Source organism: Prorops nasuta, unplaced genomic scaffold (genome assembly GCF_024137725.1).
Source record: "Prorops nasuta isolate Cenicafe-Biocafe unplaced genomic scaffold, Cenicafe_Pnas_1.2 PNAS00033, whole genome shotgun sequence".
Classification (NCBI taxonomy): Eukaryota; Metazoa; Arthropoda; class Insecta; order Hymenoptera; family Bethylidae; genus Prorops; species Prorops nasuta.
In genome coordinates this window covers 1,885,977-1,911,306 of record NW_027116830.1, presented here as the reverse complement: position 1 = coordinate 1,911,306, position 25,330 = coordinate 1,885,977, and the positions used below count along the sequence as shown (strand labels likewise).

General features: G+C 35.1%; 4 protein-coding genes across 7 annotated transcripts in view; 3 read left to right on the top strand and 1 right to left on the bottom strand.

Moving 5' to 3' along the window:
* The window catches only part of LOC136783331 (zinc finger protein OZF-like), a 64,567-nt gene that overhangs the window by 24,885 nt on the left and 14,352 nt on the right, over nt 1-25,330 (bottom strand). The window lies entirely within an intron of this gene.
* On the top strand, nt 130-11,124 carry LOC136783254 (protein split ends). 4 transcript variants are annotated; one of them, XM_066743244.1, is made up of 13 exons: nt 130-454; nt 552-873; nt 942-1,010; nt 1,072-1,138; nt 1,204-1,556; nt 1,633-1,866; nt 1,946-2,449; nt 2,833-3,098; nt 3,172-9,566; nt 9,651-9,760; nt 9,829-9,957; nt 10,030-10,154; nt 10,227-11,124. In XM_066743244.1, exons 2-13 carry the CDS (start codon nt 754-756, stop codon nt 10,243-10,245), a joined length of 8,391 nt encoding a protein of 2,796 aa, XP_066599341.1. In that variant the 5' UTR covers nt 130-454; nt 552-753; the 3' UTR covers nt 10,246-11,124. The 4 variants fall into 4 exon arrangements, with proteins under 4 accessions (XP_066599341.1, XP_066599340.1, XP_066599339.1 ...); XM_066743243.1 differs by having other exon boundaries at nt 130-500; nt 599-873; XM_066743242.1 differs by having other exon boundaries at nt 130-500; nt 573-873.
* On the top strand, nt 14,028-17,447 carry LOC136783294 (protein regulator of cytokinesis 1-like). The gene is made up of 11 exons (XM_066743346.1): nt 14,028-14,221; nt 14,363-14,495; nt 14,578-14,676; nt 14,752-14,904; nt 14,973-15,092; nt 15,172-15,489; nt 15,579-15,802; nt 16,032-16,176; nt 16,395-16,553; nt 16,613-16,825; nt 16,905-17,447. The coding sequence occupies exons 1-11, from the start codon at nt 14,205-14,207 to the stop codon at nt 17,262-17,264; spliced, it is 1,941 nt and encodes a 646-aa protein (XP_066599443.1). The 5' UTR covers nt 14,028-14,204; the 3' UTR covers nt 17,265-17,447.
* Nucleotides 18,799-25,251, top strand: LOC136783284 (zinc finger protein 260-like). The gene is made up of 4 exons (XM_066743330.1): nt 18,799-18,949; nt 19,245-19,688; nt 19,752-20,003; nt 20,102-25,251. The coding sequence occupies exons 1-4, from the start codon at nt 18,809-18,811 to the stop codon at nt 21,569-21,571; spliced, it is 2,307 nt and encodes a 768-aa protein (XP_066599427.1). The 5' UTR covers nt 18,799-18,808; the 3' UTR covers nt 21,572-25,251.

Here is a 25,330-nt window from a genome sequence, read left to right as displayed (position 1 = left end):
GGATCGGTTTAATTATACAAAAATTTTGTATTTGCCTGTTTCTAGAATTTTGTAAAAGTTATTGCTTAATCTGGAAGTTTTTGAAAAGTTTAAATAGTTGGGTGTTCGAACGGCGTCCAGAGGCAAGATGTCGGCTGGTTTGCGATAGTAAGCGTACCCCTGTCTGTCAATATTTGTAAAGTTTGTCATCGTAGACTATTTTAAAAATATATGAGAAATAGAAACAATATGATCTATTTATTTCGTCGATATTTTTAATAAGTACAAAATTTGCTTGGGTTGATTGTAAATTGCGTAGGTGCTGTGTCGGTATGGTTTGTGTTTGCTTGCTTATGCAAACTGAGTGATTTACAAAATTAAGAAATCCACTGGTTTCACTGTCTTGAAAAGGCTATTTCCATTTTGGAATCTACCACGGAGCTCCTAAAGCTCTTTTACATACGAGAAATAGCAGGTTAATTTGCCTTTACACAAGCAGCTACTAAGATAACCCAGAATAGGTGGGATACCATTCATTAGAAACTTGTTTTCACTTTATTTTCTTCTTTAAGGAAGGTGATTTATTTTATTAGTTTTCTTCTGTTGGTTGTTGATAAAGGTCTGTTATCGACATTAAAAATTAGCTGTGATTATACAATGAGACAATATTCATGCAAGCACTTTTCTTACATTGAATAACTCATGACATCGGTGATTTGTAAAAGTTTGAGTGGTTTGGATGGAGAAGTGGGCATGAATATATCATAAACAACAATGTCAAGCGACAGTGATCAGGCTTCATTTCCGATCAAGCGAAAAAAAATCTTCTCAACAGACACAGAGAGCAGCAATGAATCCTTTATTATACGGCCTTTTAGAAGAAAGAAGACACGGGTATATAGTATTTATAAAAACAAAAATATTTTCTATTGCAGCCTGACTAAGCAAATGTGTCTTTACAGGAGGTCAATAATATAATGGAAAGCAGTGATGATGACAGTGATGTTCCAAAACCTAGAAGAATTAAATCAGTAAGTTTTAAATATTTGATATTTGTATGAGTTTTTCTTAAAATGATTTTTAATATTATAGAGAGTTGTTAGTGACGAAGAGTCCAGCATTAGCAGCGCAGACTCTGATGTTAGATCAAATAACTATGGTACGATAAAACAAATAAATATTTAATTGGAAGGATAGAACTAATTTAAAAAAATAATATTTCAGAAGAAAATAGCAGCAGCAGCGCTTTGTGGCAAACAGATTGGAGTAGTTCTGAAGAGGTGGAAGAAGAAACATCTAAGAAGAAATCAAAAGCAAAGAGGAAATATAAAAAGTCAGAGAAATCTAAACCAAAAGCTTCCACATCTGAAGCTGACTCAGATAGTACTGATGATCAGTCTGAAAAATGTCCTATTTGTTTACTGCCATTTAGAGAGCAGCAAGTTGGTACACCAGCGACTTGCGAGCATTGTTTCTGTTTAGATTGTTTATTCGAATGGAGTAAGAATGTTAATAGCTGTCCTATAGACCGTCAACTTTTTACCACTATACACATGAGAAATAAATTAGGAGGAAAGGTAAATATATTGATGTAATATTGTATAACTGCAAATTAATATAGGAAGAATACAAAATTTCACAATTTTTAAACAGATAATAAAGCACATACCAGTTGAATTGAAGCCACCAGTGGAAGACCTGATACAAGAAGACTTGACATACTGTGAAGTGTGCCATCAGAGTGATCGCGAGGATCGAATGTTATTGTGCGATGGGTGTGATTCTGGATACCATTTGGAATGTCTATCCCCTCCGATGCAAGAAGTACCATGGGGTACATGGTACTGCCCAGAATGTGCTCAAAATAGTCAAAATGATGCTGAAAGTGTAAGTATCATAATATGGACTAAAGAAGCAGGTGAGCAAGCAGTTAACCATATATTATTTAATTTTATACTTGATTCAGATTGAAATTGACGAGGATGAGGTACCAGACTTGATGGAGGAAGCTCGTCGTTTAGGAGTTTCTTATGGTAGAATTCGGGGAGGTCAGGCACCTCAGGATAGAGTCAACTCAAATAGGATGGTTCCACGTACAAGGCAAATGGAGAGAGTCAGAGCTAATATAAGGGCGAACAATCGAGCTCGCCAGTTGGAAAACGCAATCCCATTTGATCCTAATCAGCCATCAACGTCTTTAGGGTTGGATTCAATCGGGGAGAGTAGCCACAATAGTCCTCCAACCCATAGACCAACGACATCCAAACGTCGAACTATCAGGAAATGCAAAGTGACTCGTAGAAAACGTAGAAGCTTACGGAAAAATAAGAAATCCGTGAAGTCAGCCAGTTCTGAATTGAGAGAGGTGAGAATCACCGAGATCAATGCTGATGGCGAGGAAGAGGAAATCATTACCTATGTCAGGGTCAATCCAAACACAGGCCGGAAGTATAAGAAAAAGTCCCGCAAGGTATACACATATGAATCTTAGCAAATTACTAATCCAAATCTAACATGTGTGGAGCGCAACAGGGTCTACATTTTAATACGAAAATTTTTCCCGAGTTTACACCCAAGTTTTGTAAACATTTCCTCCCTTGCGATCCAAGCTTTAAAATATATTGATGGAATCCCTTTGAATATCATTATTGGGCTACGCAGGGTTTAATTGTACGTTTTATTGTCTTTTTTCATTATTTGCTTATCTCAATAAAATAATTTGCTCATCCATACAACGTTGGCTTTTTTTTTATGCGCTGTTATACAATCACACGTAATTTTTTGGCGTTCTGCCCGATTACATTATAAAGGGACGGATTTGACCATGAAGTTACAAAGAATTTTGCGTTTCAGAGGAGAAAAGCTAGAAAATTAAAGCGCCCTGGAATGGCACGCACCGTTTCATCTGATTTGGCCAGCACACGAACAACGAAACGTCGACTAGCCAAAGTTCTTGGAATTTGCCCACCCATCAAGAACACTCCAGCTTTGGTTCCTTCGGTAAAGAGTCGCCAAACAGTATCAGACTCCTCGAGACTGATCATGGACCGACACAGTGCTGGAATTCCAAGGCTCAGTCTTTTTGGGAGTGGACTTGGATTGGAATACAGTCCACCAGGGTTGGTTTTGGAGCTAGAAATATGTGTACTTGATAAATTTTTTTGGTAATAAAGGAAAGGGAAATTATTTCAGGTCCGACGACGAGTTTAATTGGTCTGCGGGGAATGGGCCATTGTCAAGTGTCCGACGTAGGTCTGCGGTGGCTTCTACGAGACGACATGCTTCCTTAAAATCTATCTCAACACCGATCCAGTCGGAGGACACCAGCGTAGCAGATCTGCTCGGCAGCATCATCAGTAGTCAGGAGCTTTGGCATTCGAAGAAAAAAGTCAGCATGACTTTGAAAGCGGATGGTTCGCTTCTGATTGAAGGAAATTGTGAGAATAAGCATAGTGTAAATAATAACGAGAGTCCGAAAAAAGAGAAAGAGGATCGAAAAGAAGTGGTGAAAGAAACACGGGAGGAACCAGTGACCAGCTTAAATATGGAAACTCCTCTAGACTTGTCCAACGTTAATCCTAGCAATATCACTCAAGCACCAATGTATAATAATTCTTGTGGTGGTAACAATCGAGGAAATTTTCGTGGTGGCTATCGAGACGGAGGTCGGCATAGCCATGGTGGTCAAGGTTACGTCGGCAGAGAATCATTTTCTGGTTCTGGAAGAAACAATTACGGTGGATCCAATATTCGTGACAATTTCAATAGTCGAGATTTTGGACATCCAGTGAGTTACAATCCAAATTTTGAACATTGCGGCCCAGCCATGTTTGGAGGAAATCCTCCGTTCAGGAACAGGAATCCTCAACAATTCAGAAATGACAGGTTTCGTTTCAATGCACCAGAACGTTTCCCTTTCAACGATAATTACGGACGACCTCCTTTTCAGCCTTCGGAGAGGTTTCATAGACCCCTACTGGGTCCCATGCACAATCCTGAATTGTCGAGCAATCCAATAAATGTTCCTCCTATTGAACCTCCGCCCGAGATACCGATTGATTTATCTGAGGATACCTCTGATAATTTTCATCAAGATCCTATGGAGACCTTTAATTCATTTACTGTGCCGGATATTCCTGATTCTCGCCAAGACAACGAGGATTGCGATATCTATTGCGACATAGAGACTTCTAAAGCAGATTGTGATGCTCAGGACAATGCAAATAGCTCTACGACTTTATTACCACCTCCAGAACCACCCACGGGTCTTCTGGACTTTGATGAGAATTCTAAAAGTGACAGGGATAACGATAGTGACCAGGAACTGGTTATCGACGACTCCCAAAAGGAAGAGCCAGCAAAGGAAAATACTTCTGCCGACCAGTACGATCCTTTTGCAGTTGAAAGTGATAGTAACGATAGTATGAAAGAGAAGAAGACTGAGAAAGAAAGGGAAACTGAAGAACCAATTCTTCCCCTGGATGCTGAGATATTCCCAGAAATAACTATGGATAAAATTAAACTAACTGCTTACGACGAAGACGACGATGACTTTTCGCAAGAAGATTGTCCTAATTTTTCCATTTATTCCTCCCAGACAATGGACGTAGCCAGGCATACCGAACAGGAGCTTTCCCAACAAATTGGGCCTTTGGAACCACCACCACCAGTGGAATCTTCGCTTATGGAACCACCTGATATGGAATTATCACCCATAGAACCAATAGTTTCAGAACCATCACCCACAGAAGCAGGGCTCATGGAACCATCACCCATTGAACAAGTGCTCATGGAACCGCCATCCATTGGACCAGTACTGGAACCACCACACACTGAACTAGCATTCATGAAAGAACCACCTACTGAACCAGTACTTATGGAACCACCACCTATTGAGTCAGGACTTATGGTGCCACCACCAATTGAGCCACTACTTATGGAATCACCACCCGTTGAGCCATTACTTATGGAACCCCCATCTATGGAACCAGTTCTTGAGGAACCTGAACTCATGGAACCACCACCCCTCGAGCCACCACCTATGCCACCGATCATTCCCGATGACGACGATATTATAGTCGGGGACGTTCAAGCTTGCGATTTGACAGAAATCCCGGAACCATCTGATTCCTACGTGGAAGCCTTGCAGAAGGAACGTAGAACTTTGAGCAAAATTCCATCACATAAGATATCTAGTGATTCGAGGGGAAAGATCACATTTAAGATCGGTAATAAATTAAAGCTCAGCAGAGGATTTAGTAACAGCCTGTATGATGGCGTGGATGAAACTGTGCAAATGACTCCACTCGAGAAACTCAAAGAGGATAAATCTGAGGAAAGGAGTCTCAAGTCAGATTCGAAAAGCTTGAAAAAAAAGGATCAAGAGCCTCAAGAGGAAAACTTGTTAAAGAACAAACTACAGGTGCCCAATGAAGCAAATAAGGAGGAGGGTTTAGAAAAGAGTAACACAGACGCTTCAAAAGAGGATGAAAAGTCTGAGGATAAAAAAATCAAAATATTCGACGAGAAGTCTAACAAGGATAAAAAATCCAAATCTTCGGATGAAAAATCTGATAAGGATAAGAAATCCAAATCGTTTGATGAGAAATCTGATAAGGATAAGAAATCCAAATCGTCGGATGTCAAGTCTGATAAGGATAAGAAATCCAAATGGTCAGATGTAAAAACTGACAAGGGTAGGAGATCCAGATTGTCCGATCAGAAATCTGACAAAGATAGAAAATCTAAATCGTTTAATGAAAAATTCGACAAGGATAAGAAATCCAAATGGTCAACTGTAAAATCTGATAAGGATAGAAAATTCAAATCATCAGATGAGAAATCCGACAGAGATAAGAAACTGAAATCGTCGGATGAGAAATCTGAAAAAAGTAAACAATCTAAGTTGCTCAATGAGAAATCCGACAAAAGTAAACAATCCAAATCGCTCAATGAGAAATCCGAAAAAAATAAAAGATTAGAATTACTTGATGAAAAGTCTAGCGATGATCAGCAAACGAAAATGCTCAATGAGAAATCTGACAATGATCAAAAGTCAATAATGCTTGATGAGAAATCACTAAATGAACAAAAGTCTAGTATACTTGATGAGAAATCTGAAAAGATTAAACAGGATAGATTGCCTAATGAGCATTCTGTAAGGGAAAAGTCAAATATATTGCTTGATGAAAATTGTGAAAAGGATAAACCAAGAATATTGCTCGATGAATCTTCTAAAAAGAATAAATCAACTGCATTGCTTGATGAGAAGTTGGAGAAAGATGATCAGTCAAAATTACAAGGAGAGGTTTCAGACAAAAATAAGCAAAAGGAGTTAGTGGATTATCATATTTTCGATATAGCAGAAAAAAGCTGTGATACAATAATCTCTGTAGCTGATACAGAAAATTCGCCAAAAAAGGTGGAAGGCAACGAGTTGAGTATACAACTTAATTTTCAAGGGCTTAGTAAATTGGTAAAACCAAAAGCAAACTCTACAAAAATATCTGATGACGCTGAAAAGTCTAAACATAATCAGACTGTAGTTACGTTGAGCGAATTGAAGAGAGAAGTAAAAGATGCTGAGAAAATGGAAATATCTTTGGAGAACATAAATTCTGATAAGTATGATTTACAGTTGGAGACATTTCCAATACAAAAAGATGTAATTCCTGTGAGTGTCTCCCATCAGAAAGACTGGGACTCTGATGGAGCTTATACACCTTGTAGGGACGAGCTACCAGTCAAGGACCTACCTAGTGAAATCATTGATTGCAGCTTTGAGCCTGTAACACCAACAAAAGGCAAGACTGATGATTTTAGTGGCTGTAAAACTCCAGCAGGCTATGCAGGGCTTGGGACCGAAGCAATTTCTGAAACTGATGAGGTAACTTTTGAGGATGAGATCATCAATGCTCTTAGGAGAGACAGGGACATTGAGGAAGGGGAAATAATGGAGGATGCAAGAGTGTTTAGAGACAAAACTAAGGAAAAGAAAAAGAAGGATAAACGAGAAAAAGGAAGGGATATGGAGAAGGATAAGGAGAATATTTCTGATGATAACCTTGTTTCATGGAAGAAAATTTCTAGAAGCACAAAGGAGAGACCATATAGGGAGAAGGAAAGAAGATCCAAATCGAAGGAAAAGCTTAGGAAAAAGTTCAAGGAAATGGGTAAAAAGAAAGAGAAGAGAAAGGAGTTGCCTAGGTATGACGTAAGGAAAATTGTAGCTGAAAAGCCATTAAGACCTAGGAAAGATGAGTATGGCAGAGACATTAGAGGCAGGAGCAGATCCAAAAGTTTAAGCCTCTCTTTGTTATCCGATCAGAGAAGGAGTCGTTCTTATTCACCAAGGTTCTCCAGATCAAGATCCAGAAATAGGGCAAACAGATCCTGGTCCAGGGATCGTAGATCCTTATCTCGCAAAAGGTCTTTGTCACGAGAGAGACGAAAATCTCGTAAGGATTCCGATTCGCGTAGACATTCGTTGACTAGAAGAAAAAACGAAAAAAAATCTCCCAGAAGAAAATCTCGTAAAGAATCCACTTCTAGGACTCGAAGCAGGAGGAAGGATAGACTCAAGAAACACAAATCTCGTACTCGTTCTCGAAATCGTAAAAGGAGTCGTTCAAAATCGCCGAAGGAGCTGTTAAGGATCAGGGACAAGAAGTATAAGAGGAAAGCTCGCAGTAGGTCAAGGTCGAAAGAAAGATCGCTTTCGAGGGAACGTACCAGAACCTGGGAGATCCCTGAGAAAAGTGTAGAGCAATGCTTCTCAAGGGAGCGGGAGAGCAGGGCACTTGACAATTGGGATACACAATGGACTCCCTCATGGTCCAGGTCAATATCAAAGAGCCCTCCGAGGAATCCCCCAGAGGATCTAGGTGCTAGAAGTTGGTCCCCTGGTGTCCTTGATGCTGTCCCTCCAAAGAATCTCACTGTAATTCTAACCAACAAGGAAGCTATGAAGAAGAAGAAAAAGGAGCGAAGAAAAGAAAGTAAAAAGTCTAAAGAAGTAGAAAGACGTAGAAAATCTAAGAGGAATAGAACACCACCACCATCCAAGGAGGTATTTGCCAGTGGTGATAATATACTGGTAAGTGTATGTTTCAATAAGGAAAATGAAGTTGTTCAGCCATCAGTTCCAGAACTAACTGAGACAATTCCATTGATACCACCAATAAAGCGTCGAAGGAGGGAGCAAATAACGGTAGATACTCCAAAGAAACCTAGAAAAGAGAAAATCAAGGATAAGAGGTCAAAGTCGCCGAAGGCTAAAAAGGAGAAGAAGAAGAAGTCCAGAGCTGCAGAAATCGCTGCGACAAAGAAGCCTGTGGCTGTTATAGATTTAGATCAATCACCTTTCAGGGAGCAAACACCTTCACCTAGGGACGTGATTGTTCTCAGCGACGATGACGATAAACAGCAACAAGAAGTGGCTACTCCTGAGCAGTGTCCACCTTCCCAGGCTTCTCCTCCAAGAGAGCAGTTCGTTTCACAAGGGCCAAAGACACCTCCAGAACCACAAATTAAGTTCTCCATCACTAAGCAGACGAGCAACTTGAGACCTTCCATGATGAATCCACTGCTGGAGGAAGAAGAGGAAGAGGAGGAGTTGGAAGAAGAGGAAATAGACGAGAGAGCAGAGGAAGAGTTAGAAATGAGGGCACAGGAAGAACTTGAGCTGCGTCTTAAAATTGGTCCCAATACTCCTCCTGAACCACCAACCTCTCCACCAACTTCGCCAGATGCCTATGACCCCTTTGACCCTACCAAATCAAGGTCCCCGACTCCTCAAGCAGCATCTCCTAATGATGAAGGGAACATAGGTTCTCCTAGGAAACACGATGATGAAAACCCACCTCTTGTTGAAGAGAATACTCAGCAAGAGCTACAGACTCCCCAAGAGAAGACTGGTGAGAAACCCAAGGTCATCTCCATGGTTACAATTAAAAGAGCTTCTCCTAAAAGAGATTCATCACCTGATGTAGAGAGTCAGCAAGATTCTACTCAAGGACCTGCTAGTTCTCCTAAAATTCAACCAAGTCAGCAGACAGTACAAACTACCAGCAATCCATTTGTTAATATAAATCCAGTTTTGGCCACTGTTGCAGCAGCTGTACAAAGGAGTGCTGTCTTCAATGCTAGTACTGCAAACTCTTCTCAACGTAATCTTCTTCAGTCTAATCGTATCTCTCCAAGTCCTCAGATTAAGCAAAGAATCACGCAACTTCCACTTCCAATTTTTTCAAACTCTGTCAAACCCCCTATGACAAGGACTGTGAAGTCAACACAGAACAAAATTGGACAGAATGGAAGCGAGAATATGGAGATGGGCAATGATCCAATAGACATGTCTTCTCCTTACTCTCCAGGATCGACGCTCAGTGATGGAATTTTCGATCCTCCAAGTCCAATAAATTACAATGGATCACCAGTGAACACAGCTGCCACGTCTAATAAAAATCTTTCTAGCAAAACGTCCAAGGAAAGCAAGAAAGACGCTTTTGATGCCTTGTTTGGCATGTCCCCTCAAGTGAAAATACCCAAAAACAGACACAAGAAAGTCATTGAAAAGAAGAAGAAGTGTAAGTATTGAAAAAGTAATATAATTTGAACCAAAAGCTAAGAAATTTTCTTCCAATAAACGATCATATTAATCTGATAAATAGTTACACTTTCAGGTACAAACCCTAAAGTTGGTATCCGAATGGATGAGAATCAGCTTCAGATTTTGGATGATCTTCCTAGTTCAGCAGTAGAGATGCAAGTTAAAGACAAGGTATATTTGATTTTATTTTAAATTGCTCATTTGTATTATTATGCTAATGCATAATAAATTTTGTACAGTTCTTAAAGAAATTAAACAGACAAGAGAGAGTAGTGGAGGAAGTGAAACTAGTATTAAAGCCGCATTATACTAAAAAACACGTGACAAAGGAGGAGTACAAGGACATTATGAGAAAAGCAGTGCCTAAGGTAATCAACAGAAAATCATTGTTGACATAGTAAAATAAAGTAACATACATTGATAATATTGATGTTCTTTAGATATGTCACAATAAATCAGGAGAGATTAATCCTAAGAAGATTGCACATCTTATAGAGGCATATGTAAAAAAATGTCGAAATAGTAAAAAGAAACCAACTACTACTACTTTAAAGCCTACAAAAACGTGAGTATATTCGAAAAAATCCCAGAAGACGTATGAAATTAACGGATTAATAATATCAACAAAATTTTTTAGAAAATCATTGTGGAGTTGATCATGCGTTGGAAACGTTAGCGTATTAACATTTCCTGTAACAGTAGGATCCACCCTGGATCATGAACAGATACGTTTAATCGCTCTGGGTGGTAAGTGAAGTCGCCGTCTCTCCTCTGTGTATTTTCTTATCGACGAGCGATATGTATTGTGTGTACATAATTAATTTTAAGCGCAATAATTTTATTTATGTAAGTTAAAAGCAGTCGCATATAAACAGAAGCCGAGAGAACCATGCGAATCTAAACTGAAAGAAGCCGAGGAATTTTAAAGTTGTAGTAGGCACTTAGGAATAATTTATATCGTTTAAATTAGGGATGATCAAAAAGAGAAAGGAACTATTATATGCTCGAACAAAGAATATATTTTTTTGTTTTTTCTCTTTCTCTTTATAGAAAATTATAATTCTTAGCTAGACGAATCTTAAAAATGGCTCAGCTAGCATAGCTTTAATCAACCAGCCTATTTGTTCTTTTTACTCTTGCAATTACTTTATCCGATGCCAGCTAGAAGTAGCAGCTTCTATAGTGTTTTTCATATCTTATCGTATGATCGAAGCTGGTCTCGTTGGCGCTTTTCAGAGAATTTCTTTAGATACATATTTGCAATGTTTAAACATAAATTGTACACACTTTATGCAGTTCCCTGTTAAAAAAGTATTGAATATAGAAGAGAAGAGAAACGAGTTTAATCAAGTGTAGAGCATGATTTTTTGAAATATAGAATTTCATTTCATTCACATTATCTCTGACATATTCAGAAAAATGATTTGATTAACAATGTGTGCATAATTACAATTTTGTACTAAATAATACTGATGTATATAAGCGAATTAAAATAAAGAGTTTAATATTGTCGAACTTAATAAACAAGTGGAATTTCTTTTATCAAAATAAACTAAAACAATTCCAATTAGGAAACATACATATCCATTGAAAAAATTGTATTTTTTTACATGTTTATAATAGCTTGTATACACGATCACAGAAATGTGTCAAAGTTGTTCGTCAAAAAAAAAGTTACAAGACACGAATCGTGTAAATGTAAATACATACACAAATTTATACACACACGGTTCAAAGATATTGATTATGTACGAGACTTTAATTCGTGTGTACGGGCCCTAAATATGTACATATGTATATCACTTTAACCCTGGAGGCCTCAGTCAAATTGGCCGGACATATGTATATTGAATAATGGAAAAAAAACTACAGGAGTTGTTTGTTAAGCGTTTGTAGATGTTTGTTATAACAACAAAAGCGTTTGTTAGTTGCTAATTTTTGAGAAAATGCAAAAATAAAAACCAGCGTTAAGTTGGCCGAACATTAATTACTTTTCTTTAGATAGGGTGTTATATCGATTCAGAATCGTTTGTAGTTTCTACATATAAAATAAAAAATGTTTGTTAGTTAATGGATTTGAACGAAAATGAAATTAAAAAATTCACAATTTAGTTCGAGAGCAAGTATAGGTTATACATATATATTATTCTATTTTACGATTTTACAACTATATTGATAATAAACGTTTGTTAGGTGTTTGTAGATTCTTGTTACACCTATAGAAACATTTGTTATGATTGATAATTTTTGCCAAAATGCAGAAAATAAAAATCGCATCAGTGTGAAGTTGACTGGACATTAACTAAATTTTTCCTTAAATAATGTAACCACATCGATTTAGGAACGTCTGTAGTTTCTAAAACCTTAAGTTTCGTTTGTTAGATGTCAATTATGAAGAAAAATCAAATTACAAACATTTCCAATTTTGTCCATGCATATATATGTATATGCAGAGATGAAACGGGAGATTGCTCATGCGAGGTCCCGAGGCAATCCCTATCGGTAGGCGGCGCTGGTGTTGGCAAACGTGTGTCTCAGGCCGGTATTCATAGTCGTTGCTTATATTTAAGTCTGACTTAAAGTATCGATTGTCCTTTTTCACCTAACAGTAATAGAAAAAGATAACCTATGCTTAAGTCGGTCTTAAATATAAGTAACGACTATGAATACCGGCCTCAGGTCCATCTAACCCCTAACGCCATCTATCGGAAGAGACCACGAAGCACGAGCGTTAAGCTTAGAATAGGGTAAAACATATATGCATTGTTGCCAGAAAGCGGAATAAAGAGAGAGCGGAGATATTTTCTCGGACCTCTCTGTCTTTCTCACTGTTAGCTTCTAGCAGAAGAGTCGAGGCAAAATCTTTCCGTTTCGCTTTGCCGAAAATCTACCAATATTCGATGTCATTTACATTTGCAGGCCAATGCCTTTATACATGATTTTTTCAGCATATTTATTAATCAGCATTGACTTATTTAAATCAATAATAAATTAAGGAAATGCGTATTTGATATATAATAATTATTTCAACTATAATTTCATCGTTATATTTCGCTTATTTCCGTAAAATCTGAATTTCTTTAGTTTATTATTGATTATTGTAAGTCAATGGCCATTCTAAAAAATTTAATCTTAAAAAAAAAAGAAAAGTACCGTTCAGGAATCGAACCCGGACCCACAAATCGCCACGCGATTACCTTACCGCCTAGACCACGAGGCTTCTTCAGTGCACCATAAACAGATAGTATTTTTAAGGGCTTGAAATCTTCTTTTAAACCATATAAATAAACGAGCAACCGACAGCTTTATTCATTATTATTCTGTCATAATGGTACACAAATTAAGGAATAATTATATTTTGAATAGTTTTCAAAAGCTTTTCCAATAGCCAAGAACGAAGATAAATAATCAATTAACGCTCGCAGTTTCCGTTCTTGGTTATTGGAAAAGCTTTTGAAAACTATTCATTATATAATTATTCTTTAATTTGTGTACCATTTTGATAGAATAATAATGAATAAAGCTGTCGGTTGCTCGTTTATTTATATGGTTCAATAGAAGATTTGAAGCCCTTAAGAAGACTATCTGTTTACGGTGCACTGAAGAACTCTCGTGGTCTAGACGGTAAGGTAATCGCGTGGCGATTCGTGGGTCGGGGTCCGATTCCTGATCGGCACTTTTCTTTTTTTTTTAAGATTAAATTTTTTTTAATGGCCATTGACTTACAATAATCAATAATAAACTAAAGAAATACAGATTTTACGGAAATAAGCGAAATATAACGATGAAATTATAGTTAAAATAATTATTATATATCAAATACGCATTTCCTTAATTTATTATTGATTTAAATAAGTCAATGCTCATAAATAAATATGCTGAAAAAATCATTTATAAAGGCATTGGGCTGCAAATGTAAATGACATCGAATATTGTTAGATTTTCGGCAAAGCGAAACGGAAAGATTTTGCCTCGACTGTTCTGCTAGACGCTAACAGCGAGAAAGACAGAGAGGTCCGAGAAAATATCTCCGCTCTCTCTTTAGTCCGCTTTCGGGCAACAATGCATTTCTGTTTTACCCTATTCTAAGCTTAACGCTCGTGCTTCGTGGTCTCTTCCGATAGATGGCGTTAGGGGTTAGATGGACGAGACGCGTTTGCCAACACCAGCGCCGCCTACCGGTAGGGATTGCCTCGGAACCTCGCATGAGCAATCTCCCGTTTCATCTCTGCTGATACCGGCCCTTAGGGTCAATTCGACCAAGGCTGCGTTCGTTTATTAACTGCGAGTACTAAAACTCTACAATGTATGTCACGTAAAATATAGGTTTTCAGTACTGGCAGTACATAAACGAACGCAGCTAAGGCAAGCAAAGCCTTGAATCTTGCCCATTCGCGGCATCTGCACCAATCTGCACTGTATATATATTACACAAATTCAAAAAGTTCGTTTTTAAACGTGTGTCATGATTCAGGATTCAGGGCCGTTGGTTTAAGAGGAATATACTTATAATTAATACAAAATATAATTCCTTTTATAATATTGGGCCAATGGTCTCAAGCCTGAGGTTTGAACCTAACTAAATAAAGAAAAATCAAAAATATAATTCTCCAATATGGAAAACGAACAGTGGTGAGTAAAGTTTGAATGCAAAGAAAATTCTTTAGCAATGTTTACTGCAACTTTTCTGACGAAGTAGTATTTACATTAATTAAAAAAAGACAATTTTATTTTTCTTTATGTGTTTCAAAAGTTTAATTATCCCGTTTACAGGAAACTCTTATTAGATGAGTTTTTGATCGAGTGGCATAGATGTGTATCCAAACTAGATATTATATGGGATAAAATAGGATACGATGAGCAAACAAAAGCTGAATATCGGCAGCAAGCGAAAAACCATTTAAAGGTTAACAAAACAGGAAGAATAAGTTTTTGCTTAAAAATTTTAATCATCCATTGTCAAAGTTTAATATAAATTAATTATTTAGGACCTGGCTGCTGATATGTTGAAAGAATTTGAGAATCGTGAGGATGCATTGTTTAAATCAATGGACAAATACATGAAAGAGATCTATCAATTATCTAAGGTACCGAATGCAAATATTTTACTTATTATTAATTAAAATAAATCCTTTAAATAAAGATGAATGTATTCATCATAGGAACTGGGCTTAGATCCTTCTGTGGACAAAGCTATCCAAAAAGGCTCAAATTTGCCTCTTTGTCAAGCTGAAAAAGAACTACAAGAACGTGTAGAAGCTTTAAAAGAGGAAAGAGAAGTAAAAGTGCAATACTTCAAAGAGTTATTAAAAAAGGTAAGTAGTGACAAGATAAATAGAATCAATGAAACAAGATCAATAATAATTATTATTTTCATTGTTAGGAAAGTGATGTGTGCAAATGTCTTGGTGTTGAGCCTTTAAGGCTAGCACCTACAGAATTACCAACGCAAGAAGAGTTAGAAAACTTTCAATTATATATTGATCAACAAGAAGAAGAGAAGGTACTGAATTAATAAATAATATCTTACTTCAACCATATCTCAATAATTTGTTGCAATTAAATATTTTTTATTCAATTAGAATAAAAGAGCACGAACATTTAATGATATGAGACAATCTGTAATAAAAATTATGAATGATTTGGGGCTCTTACCATCAAATGAATTTGAAGATAAGATTTATAGCAATTTTGATGACATTATCTTGAGTATTCATAATTTGGATAAACTTAAAATTTTATTAAAGACACTAAATGATCAAATGGAAGAAGCCAAGCAATGTGCAGATAACATGAGACAAGAGTTAAAGGTATTGTGGAGTAATCTTGAAGAGCCAGAAGAGATGTTGCAAATATTTTTAAATAACTATTCTGATTACAGTCGTGTTACATTAACAGCTGTAAGTTTATGGGATTGTAGCTTTATATTTAATTAAAATTTGTTAAAACATGTAATAACAGTGTATTTACCAGTAATAATGTTGTTTAGTTAAATGCAGAATTAATACGCTGTAAGGAGAAACGACGGGAAAATATAAGTAAGTACATACGAAAAATACGAGAAGAATTGATGAAACTGTGGGAACTTTGTAAGCTTAGCGAAGATCAGCGGAAAGAGTTCGCACCATTTCAGTCGTGTGCTTTTACTGATGATTTGTTAAATAAACACGAATTAGAAAGAGAACGCTTACAAAAATATTATAATAATAACAGGTAAGCTATATACATAGATATATATTATGATCATACTCCATGGGAAATTGAACTGTAACCTTTGTGTTGTAGTGCAATTTATTATTTTTGTCTAAAAAGCATAGTGTGAATTTAGCTAAAATATAAACAAGTCAGTTTTCCACAATGTATGGTTTCAGTTTCAAAGTGTCCAAGATTTTTATTACAAAGTGACTATAGACAATTAGAAATAGTGTATGATATTTTTCAGAGCAATATTCGATTTACTAGATGAGAGAGATACTCTTTGCTTAAAAATGAAAGAGCTTGAGCAGCGAGCTAATGATCCTGACCGTTTTCATAACAGAGGTGGACAGCTATTAGCTGAAGAGAAAGAGCGAAAAATTATAAATAAGGTATTTGGTTGATAGGCTTTTACAATTAACAATATATGTATAAGCAGTATTGCAACAAAGCGGGAATTCGGGAGCCTTACTATGGAGCCTATTCCCTATGTTGATAAGTGCTAGGAAATTAAAGTGAGAATAGCGAATTCCCCGAATTTCGCCTTTTTGCAAGGCTGTATATAAATGAAAATGATCTTAGACAGTACTGAAATTATTTTATTACTTAGAAATTACCAAAAATTGAAGATGAATTGCGTAAATTAATTCAGCACTATGAAATCGAGAATGGAGAACCTTTTCTTATAAAAGGACAAGAGTTTGATGAATTCTTGCAAGACTATTGGGACGCTTACAATTTGGAAAGGGAAAATATGAAAAAAGCAAGAGTAAGCTTTTAAATTTATTATTTTCTCCACGAAAAACTACTTATTTCTTTAATATGTAGAAGGAAACGAGGGAAAAAAGTGTTAAAAAACCCCCGATGAGTGCATCACGAAGAACTCCCGGTCAATCCACCGCATCCCGAATTACTCCATGCTCGTCGAAACGTAAATTGGTCGATCCTTCGACTAGTCAGACCAGAAAACGTAGAAATTTGAGTAGTGAAAGTAAAGGGCCGGCATTGCTTATCAATTCTAGATCTAGAAGAAGCAAAGGAGTAAGTTTATTATATTAATTTTATAAAATATTTGTATAAGTATAATGAATATGTAATATAAGATCATTATTGTTTAAAGGCTTCTCGGCGAATTTTCAACACACCTAATAAAACTAATAAGACTAAATCTGATAAATCATGTTCAAATTCTGAACACGAAACAACAGCTACATATGGAGAATTTCAAGAGCACTTTGAAGATAGAAACGAACTACGAAGTACATTAATACACACTGAAGTTTTAAGGACTTCGACTAAGCAGAATATGAGGACACCAAGAAAAACTCCCCTAAAACCAACGAGAAAAAATGTAACTCCAGTATTATCATATAATACAACACCCAAAACAATATTTTCCGTTCCAAGGACACCACGAAGTCCTAAGTTAGCTACACCAAGATTAGCAGCTGCCCCATGTGCCCATACTTTAAATTTTTAATTTTATCTACAGTTTTACGTCTCAACATTATTTAGAAATAATAGTTACACCCATTTATATATATGAAAGTTGAATTTTTCAGCAAATTAAACCAATTTCTATGTATGCAGCGCATAAATTTAAGCTTACACTTTATATGTTTATGACAGTATTTAGTGTATATATATATATATATATATATATATATATGTGTAGGTATTATATTTTTATATCGTTTGATTATTTATATCGGATGAAATATATAAAAATTTCTTTTAATTATTATACTTTGCTAAAATATTGGGTTTATTTGTCTTAACTATGTTTCTTACACTTTCTGCACTTTTGTTATTTTTGTCTTTATCCCTTTTAGAAGCTAAAACTAAAAAATGTGCATAAAGTGTAAAAGATATAGCAACTTTCTGCTAAAATAAACAAACTCAATACGTCTATGTTTCTTAGTAATGTCTGATCAATTTATGAATAAAGCATTGATGAAAGTGTTAGATTAATTGATTAGTGGAAGTAACAAAGCGGCTAATGATGAGTGCTACATTATATTGAAGTTAATATTTTTTATCTTATGTAATATATAGCTTAGAAGGACTAAATCTTAGTGTCTAAAATGACTAATTAATGTATCCGTATTTTACGATCTATTAGTGACTTATTCAATTTATTATTTGCAAAAGACTAATAAGCAGTAAACTCTTCACCTACGTGCTACTCTATTTGACAATTAGTGAGTATGCATCAGATACAAAAAAGAAAGAGAAAGAAGCGATAAGAAAAATGTGTAAATTACAGAAAATGAGCACCAATACGAATGGAGTAAAAGAAAAAGAAAGAGATTGAATAACGAAAAGGAACTGAAACATATGAAATACTCTATGTCCTTTTCTCTTTTTCTACCATTATCCTTCTTCGATTAGTCTCTTTTCCTCAGACGCTCTTCTCTAAATTCCCGCTCTGCGCTCTGCCGCCTCTGCCATCTCGATCGAACGATAACGACAGCAACGACTACTGACTGACTAGTACTTTTACTACCAGGAGTAGTGAGTAGTGAGTACTTGAGTAGTACTAGTAAGTAAATGGTATTCGCTGGTATTGTTATATACGCTGAAACTCGAGAGACGAGAGTCGGGATTCGGAAGTATGTACTAGTTAGTAGGGTGTGTATAGCATAGCACCACCCACACTACTGTACATAAAATTGGAATTATACAAGGTATACATATACAGGGACAGAAGGAAGGAAGAATAGTAAAGCCAAAGACGTTCTTTAATGATTGGTCAGGTCAGATCTTAGCAGACAACTTTGACAAATAGCTTTGCATCATGATTCTTGAGTTATAGCAATTGTAGGAAAATAAACTGAAATATTCAGTAAACTCAACGAGTTAAATCTTTTATCTATAATGTGCATCATTGGTTGCTGGAATGAAAGAAGAGATCGCTAGAAGAATTACTTTTTATTATTTTGAAGAAAAGCTTTGGGTCGGGCTTCGATTGACCGGGTAGCGTCATACTCATATAAGCATTATTATTGTCTCAGCACTGTTGATATGGCCGTCGTGGAAGAGTTCGATTATTTGTGTCGCCTTTGCGCGACTAAAACTGGCATCTTAATGGGACTACCTATCTTTGAGACCGGTGATCAAATGCGAAACATTGATAAGAAAATTGCTGCATGCCTTCCTGTTCAGGTAAGATTCTTTGTGAAAGGTTATTCCAATTAACTTATATATATTTCACTCCTACATTACCTTGCTCATTTTCTTTATGTAAACTATTAATAGCGCGGAATTCGAGAAATAAATTCGACTGTTTCATAATAGGTTAATTGCTGTTTCCTTATTCGTACATTGAGCCAAGATAGCCCTTAAAAATTGTCTTGCTATAAATTATATATATATATATATATATATATATTTGGTTTTCTGTGTCTGATAATAACAAGATTATGTACGTTTACCAAATAAACAACATTTTTCTTTCTAGGTTTCAATGACTGATCAGCTTCCAAAAGTAGTATGCGAAGAATGTGCGTATAAACTAGATCAGTTATTTGATTTTCGAGAAAAGTGTTTGCATACAGAGGACATGTTTATGGAAATGTTAAAAGAGATTAGCAAAGAAGAAGTGGTTCACATATCAGAGCACAGTTTGAACAATGTTGGCAGCATCAGTATAGGCAGAATTAAGAGCACCATCAATGAGATACAAAATAATTTGGATAGTGTTCAAAATCACAGTAGTGTACCTTCTTGTGAAGCAGGAGAAAGAACCATGCACACTATGCATGTAATGGATGAAATGGATTTGGCAGGTGGAGAACAAGTTGTGTCGCAGGAAGAAATAGCACAGGATAATACCATTGAAGTTACAGATATTGCATGCTTGGATGGCGATACAGTTAGAATGGTGGATGAACATATTAGAGAGGTAATACTTGCAATTCCACTTTCTAATCTATATACTTTTTAATATAATCAATACAATTTGTAGGTTTCAAATCATCAAATTGCAATGCACCTAGAAGGTGATATGACTGTTGTAGGAAATTTGACTGTAAGTGGTCATTTAAGTCAATTAGGAATAAATTATGTAACATCTATTAGTTCTGACACACCAAATCAAGAACAGATAGTGCATTATTGTGAAAGTGTCAAGTATGAAGCTGTGCCGGTAAAGTCCGAATATCAAAGGTTGCAAGGAAGTTTAACTACTAAAAGTTCTGTGCAAGTTCTTGAGGATAATGTGAGCAGCTACACTTTCATAAATTTTTAACATTATACCCAAGTTATGTTAAAAATAAATTAATAAATAATAATAACGTATGTGCTGAATTTTTACAGATAGCAAGAAGTGAATTTACAGCAGCTCATGCAGAGGGAGAAAATGAGCTAGAAGAATCAGTTATAAATGAAAATGAAAATCATGGAACTATAGGTGCTTCTCATTCAAGTGATTTACCTTCTACAAGTCAAGTAAATACTGAAAGCTCCGAAATGATAGTTGAATATACAAAATTAGCAAAAGATGCGCTATTAGAATCCATAATTAGTAATCCATCGATCGACGATACTGGCTCGAATTGGTACGTTTGTCCATTTTGTAATGAAGCAGCATTAGAGACAAATAATTTAGCTATGCACTTTGAGCAACATTTTTGTTGCTGTGCTTGTGGACTATATTTTACTAGTGTTGATGTTTTGAACATACATAAACAACAATGCGATTCTGAAAAGACTAAGTTGAGTTTAAAAGATCAAAAAGCAGATGAAGCACAAATAATACAAGTTGAAAGCATCAATGCTGCAGATGATGAAAAGAAACAACCTGCGATTAGACAAAAATGGACGCCGAAAGTTTGCACGCAATGCGGTAAACAGTATAGAACGAATTATAAGTTACAAGAACACATGCGAAAGCACACAGGTGAAAAACCATTTCAGTGCCTCATGTGTGAGAAAGCTTTTCGCAGTAAAATTGGTCTCGCGCAACACACAGCTACGCACACAGGTCAATTCGATTACAATTGTTCCACGTGCGGTAAAGGTTTTCAATGTAAAAGCTATTTAATCGTTCATCAAAGAGTACACTCTGACCTGAAACCATACCCATGTAGTACATGTGGGCAAAATTTCAAAACTAAACAATCCCTGTTGGATCATCAAAACAGACACCTCGGTGTCAAACCATACATGTGTGAGATTTGCGGACGAGGTTTTATAACAAAGGGTCTTTGCAAAAGTCATCAAAAAATTCATTCTGGTATGGACAACCGACAGTATCCATGCGTAGTATGTAATAAAATGTTCGTAAGTAAGAGCTATCTGAATACACACTTACGAATTCATACTGGGGAAAAGCCTTATCTGTGTGAGGTATGCGGAAAAGGATTCCTTACAAGGGTTGACTTGAAGATTCACTCCACAATGCACACAGGTGAAAAAAGTTTTAAATGCGAAATATGCGGAAAAGTCTTTGCTAGGCGCGCAGCTTTAAGGTGTCACCGAAGATCGCATACGGGTGAAAGACCTTATCGGTGTGATGTTTGCGGTAAAACATTTACTCAATTCAGTCCAATGGCCATTCATAAGAGACTTCATACCGGAGAGCGTCCATACGAATGCGATACATGTGGCAAAGCTTTCGTATCACGATCAACGATGATGTGCCACAGAAAAAAGCACCACCTTAACGCACCCGTAACACCAAAGGAAGAATCAACACCACACGAGAACGTTCATACTAAAGACGCTATTTCGACAGAAATTGTTCTCAGAGATTCTCATGACGGCGTTCAGATAACTGCAGATTGAGTCTGTTCGTTTAACTTTCTGGGAGAGATTTTTCCTGCTTTGATACTTTATAAGTAGCTCTCCTTTTGACACCAACTTTTGTATAGTATATTGTATGTACAAAGAAAAATGGTGTCTTTTAAAAACTGAATTGTAAACTGTCCAGATATAACTTGCATAGGTTAAAACTTGTTCGATAGGCGACGGACCATAATAAGTTACAATATAGATAATACGGGACACATTTGGTCTATAATCTATATTTCCTTAGAAGCAAGCTGGTTTAGTTCACGATAGTTATTTATAAATAGAGAGCATCTTTTTTGACTCTACATTCAAAAAATATTTTTTCACTTAAGATTCCTTGCAGATATGCTTTTTACCTGTAATGGATTTAAGAATGATATTATTTTCATATGATCATTGTTGTCATTGATATACTGCTTACAGTAACGATGGAGTAGCTTCGCGATATTTATACATATTTATAAAAACAATCATCAAGCGTATTCAATTGTAAAAAATATCAAAATATAGATCCATATCGGCAATTGAGAGCTGATGTCAGAAGAAATATTTCCTATTATATATAGTCAGACACTAGTGTAAGTTAATAAAAATGATGAGTAGCTTGCTACTCGTCGAGTTTTTGTTATATTATGAAACAATATGCGCTTATAAATGATTTGTGTCAAATAAATCTGCGGCTTTTTTAAAAGTTTAAGACTTGCCTTGAAGTATATGTTTAAATTTTAAAACTTTTTTGGAAAATATTCCAACTAAGGTTTGGAGGAAGATACGACGATGTCAAATCGTATGTTGGAAACTAATTCTAAGGTGAATATAATATTTATAACGTACTGACTTTCTTGTTGCATCTGTACTTATAATCCAAGTATCAAACTTTATCCCCTATAACGTCACATATATTTCAATCTATTAATCTTAAGGAGGTCCTATCGGTAATAGATTTATAATTCAAATTTTGATCAAATTTATTTTACAGGGTTTTTTATTTGCAAATGTACTTGGTTAAAAAATTTCGCGAAGATTAGTTACCCATAAGATAAGTTATGAGCATTTTTAATCACGTATGCTTAATTAACATAACGTCTTATGGGAAAACATGCTAATTGCGAATTTTAAAAAATAATTGAGTTTCGAACGAAACTTTACATTTTTTAAAGAAATGGTTTACAAATAATTGCATTACTGAAAAGATAGTATTAGTTGCTTGTGAGCATAATAACAAATAATTTACTAGATTTTACAAGCTATTGCCAATACTGTTAAAGAAACTCGGATGGTTAGTGGGTGATACACATGTGTTATTTTATCTTATAATCAATTGTTTTTGTAAATATTTCATTAATTATTCAATTTATATAATAAAATTCTGTTTTTATTCAATCTGAAAGATTGTTTGATTAGTACGGTATGAATTATTGATAGAACCTCCTTAATTGTAGCCGAGGTAGAGCAATAAAGCTTATTACAAATAGTATAAGTATAAAAAAAAGTTGTTTATTTAATGGGTATATCAATACTATGAGTTGCATAAACATTTAAATTATTTTTTTCCAAGTTTTGTTCGCAAATATAGATTTACAATAAGTAACAGTGCAATATAACGCACATTATCGTATTTGTTTCAAACAATCTAAAATGGACATATTTTTGTATGTACTAAAGTGTTACATTGAGAAATTTCTCTACTAATTTACGTCGCTATGATATATATGGATGAATGGTGTCAGCCGCGTTTGTAAGTATGTAGTAGTTTTCTATGTTTTCATAGTAATCAATATTTAATTTCTCTTATTAATGATACACCTTTCTACAACTGTGACAACAGATATTTTTTATCTATAATCTGACGAACTACTTATAGAAGGCATCAATGATAACGGCCTACTGATTTTATTCTATCTTAAACAATTAAGAAGGACCCCTGAGCACTATCTACTGACTACTATCGAATGGTTTATTACTTATTCTATTATATTTATATAATAACGTTCACTTAACGCAAATCTTTGTGAAAAATAACTAAATTTTGATAAATTTTTGTAGAACTAAATAAAATTTATAATTTTTACATTGTTTACGATTTGTGTGTTTGAAAGAAAGTTTATTTAAAATTAAAACATTTTTATAAAAAATTCCGCGTAGCTTACATCTATTTTAGAATGTTTTTTGTTGCTCCCAGAGTATCGTTAACTTTTTATTCCTCTCATAAGAAATATATCATTCTTAGTTTGATCAGATTTTTATAGTAAAAGGCTTGAACAATGAAATAGAGATTAGTGCTTAAAGCTTTAAATATTGACGGTGGCACATACAAAATACATATATAAAATTGTAAATGGCCTTAATACATAAAAAAAAGTTGTACAAAAGTTATAATATAAAGTACAAAATATGCATGTCGTTGTTTAAATTCACCTACTGATCCTTTATTGGTTTTATTATATCACATTTTCATTTTATTCATAGTATCTTTAAATAGTTTTCCTAAGTGTGCTAACAGGGGCCCTCATTATATGATTTTCGGTGGTCATGTGTCAATTTTTTAATGTCGTTTAATTTATAAAGCTCAAATCTCCAAATGAGATTTATTGCATTTTTATATGCATGCTACAAGCAGAAACAACTTTTCTGTAATATTGAGACATATTTGCATAAATATTTATACAATAAACAACATATCACCTTTCATTAGACTACAATTTAGACGATTATTTAATTAATTTAACATTTGCTATAATTTGTTAAAAATTATACGGGCACGGCAGATATATGATGTTAAAGTATTACAACTTTACAATATTGATCCCAAAACAGACTTGAGAATTGCTCATTTTAAACTGGAAATTTTTTAAGTTTCAGCATGTTTGACATTTTTATGGTATTAGAATTTAGCAAACGAGCTTAAATAAATGTTATCCGACAATTCGTTTTTTCCGTTATAAATTTTGATAGACATTTGTACATTAGAGAGCTTAAAATATATTGCAGTTGGTCATGATCAAAAAGTGTAACGAGTTTTCTAAAAAATAAAAGGTAACGGTAGGTAGGCGAAATATACATAGAGGTATGTCTTACAAATGTTTATTAAAAATGACGCAAGAAACTACACATGAAATTTAAATTGTGGTTTGATGATAAGCCTATCGTGAAGCAAACACCAATTCGTACTAGAGGGCAGTAGCAAGTACTACCACATTAAATATAATATTTCTTTGACGCGTATAGAGAAACGAAACATTGATATAAAACCTTAGTTCATAAATTGAAACTTTGACCTCTACACTAATCGTGCATTAATAGCATTATCAATAAATAAAGATTATCAAGTTATGTGAAGCGCGTTACCTGTTCATAAAAGAATCTGACTTCATCGAGGAAAAACGTATATTTTATATCATTTCTAAATTGTTATCTTTTTTACCGAACTCTGAATTCGATGGCGTGAGTATATGTACATATTTACACGCATGTGCAACTACTGAGCACCTAACAGCGATATGTATAAAACTAATAAAACATTGCGCTTTTGAAAACAGTGACAAAATCACGAATAACTTTCATGGTTTAATTGCACGTTTAAGGTTCGACCACTCGAATAATTGTTTCGACGTACCTCAAATCAAAAAACTGACAAAGCGAAAGCAATTTTTTGCACGACTACAGAAGCGTAACAACGATGTAACCAGTTAGTCCATCAGTCTTTCTCTCATTTCGATTATCTGTCATGGTTCATTTCCCTAAAATTCTTAA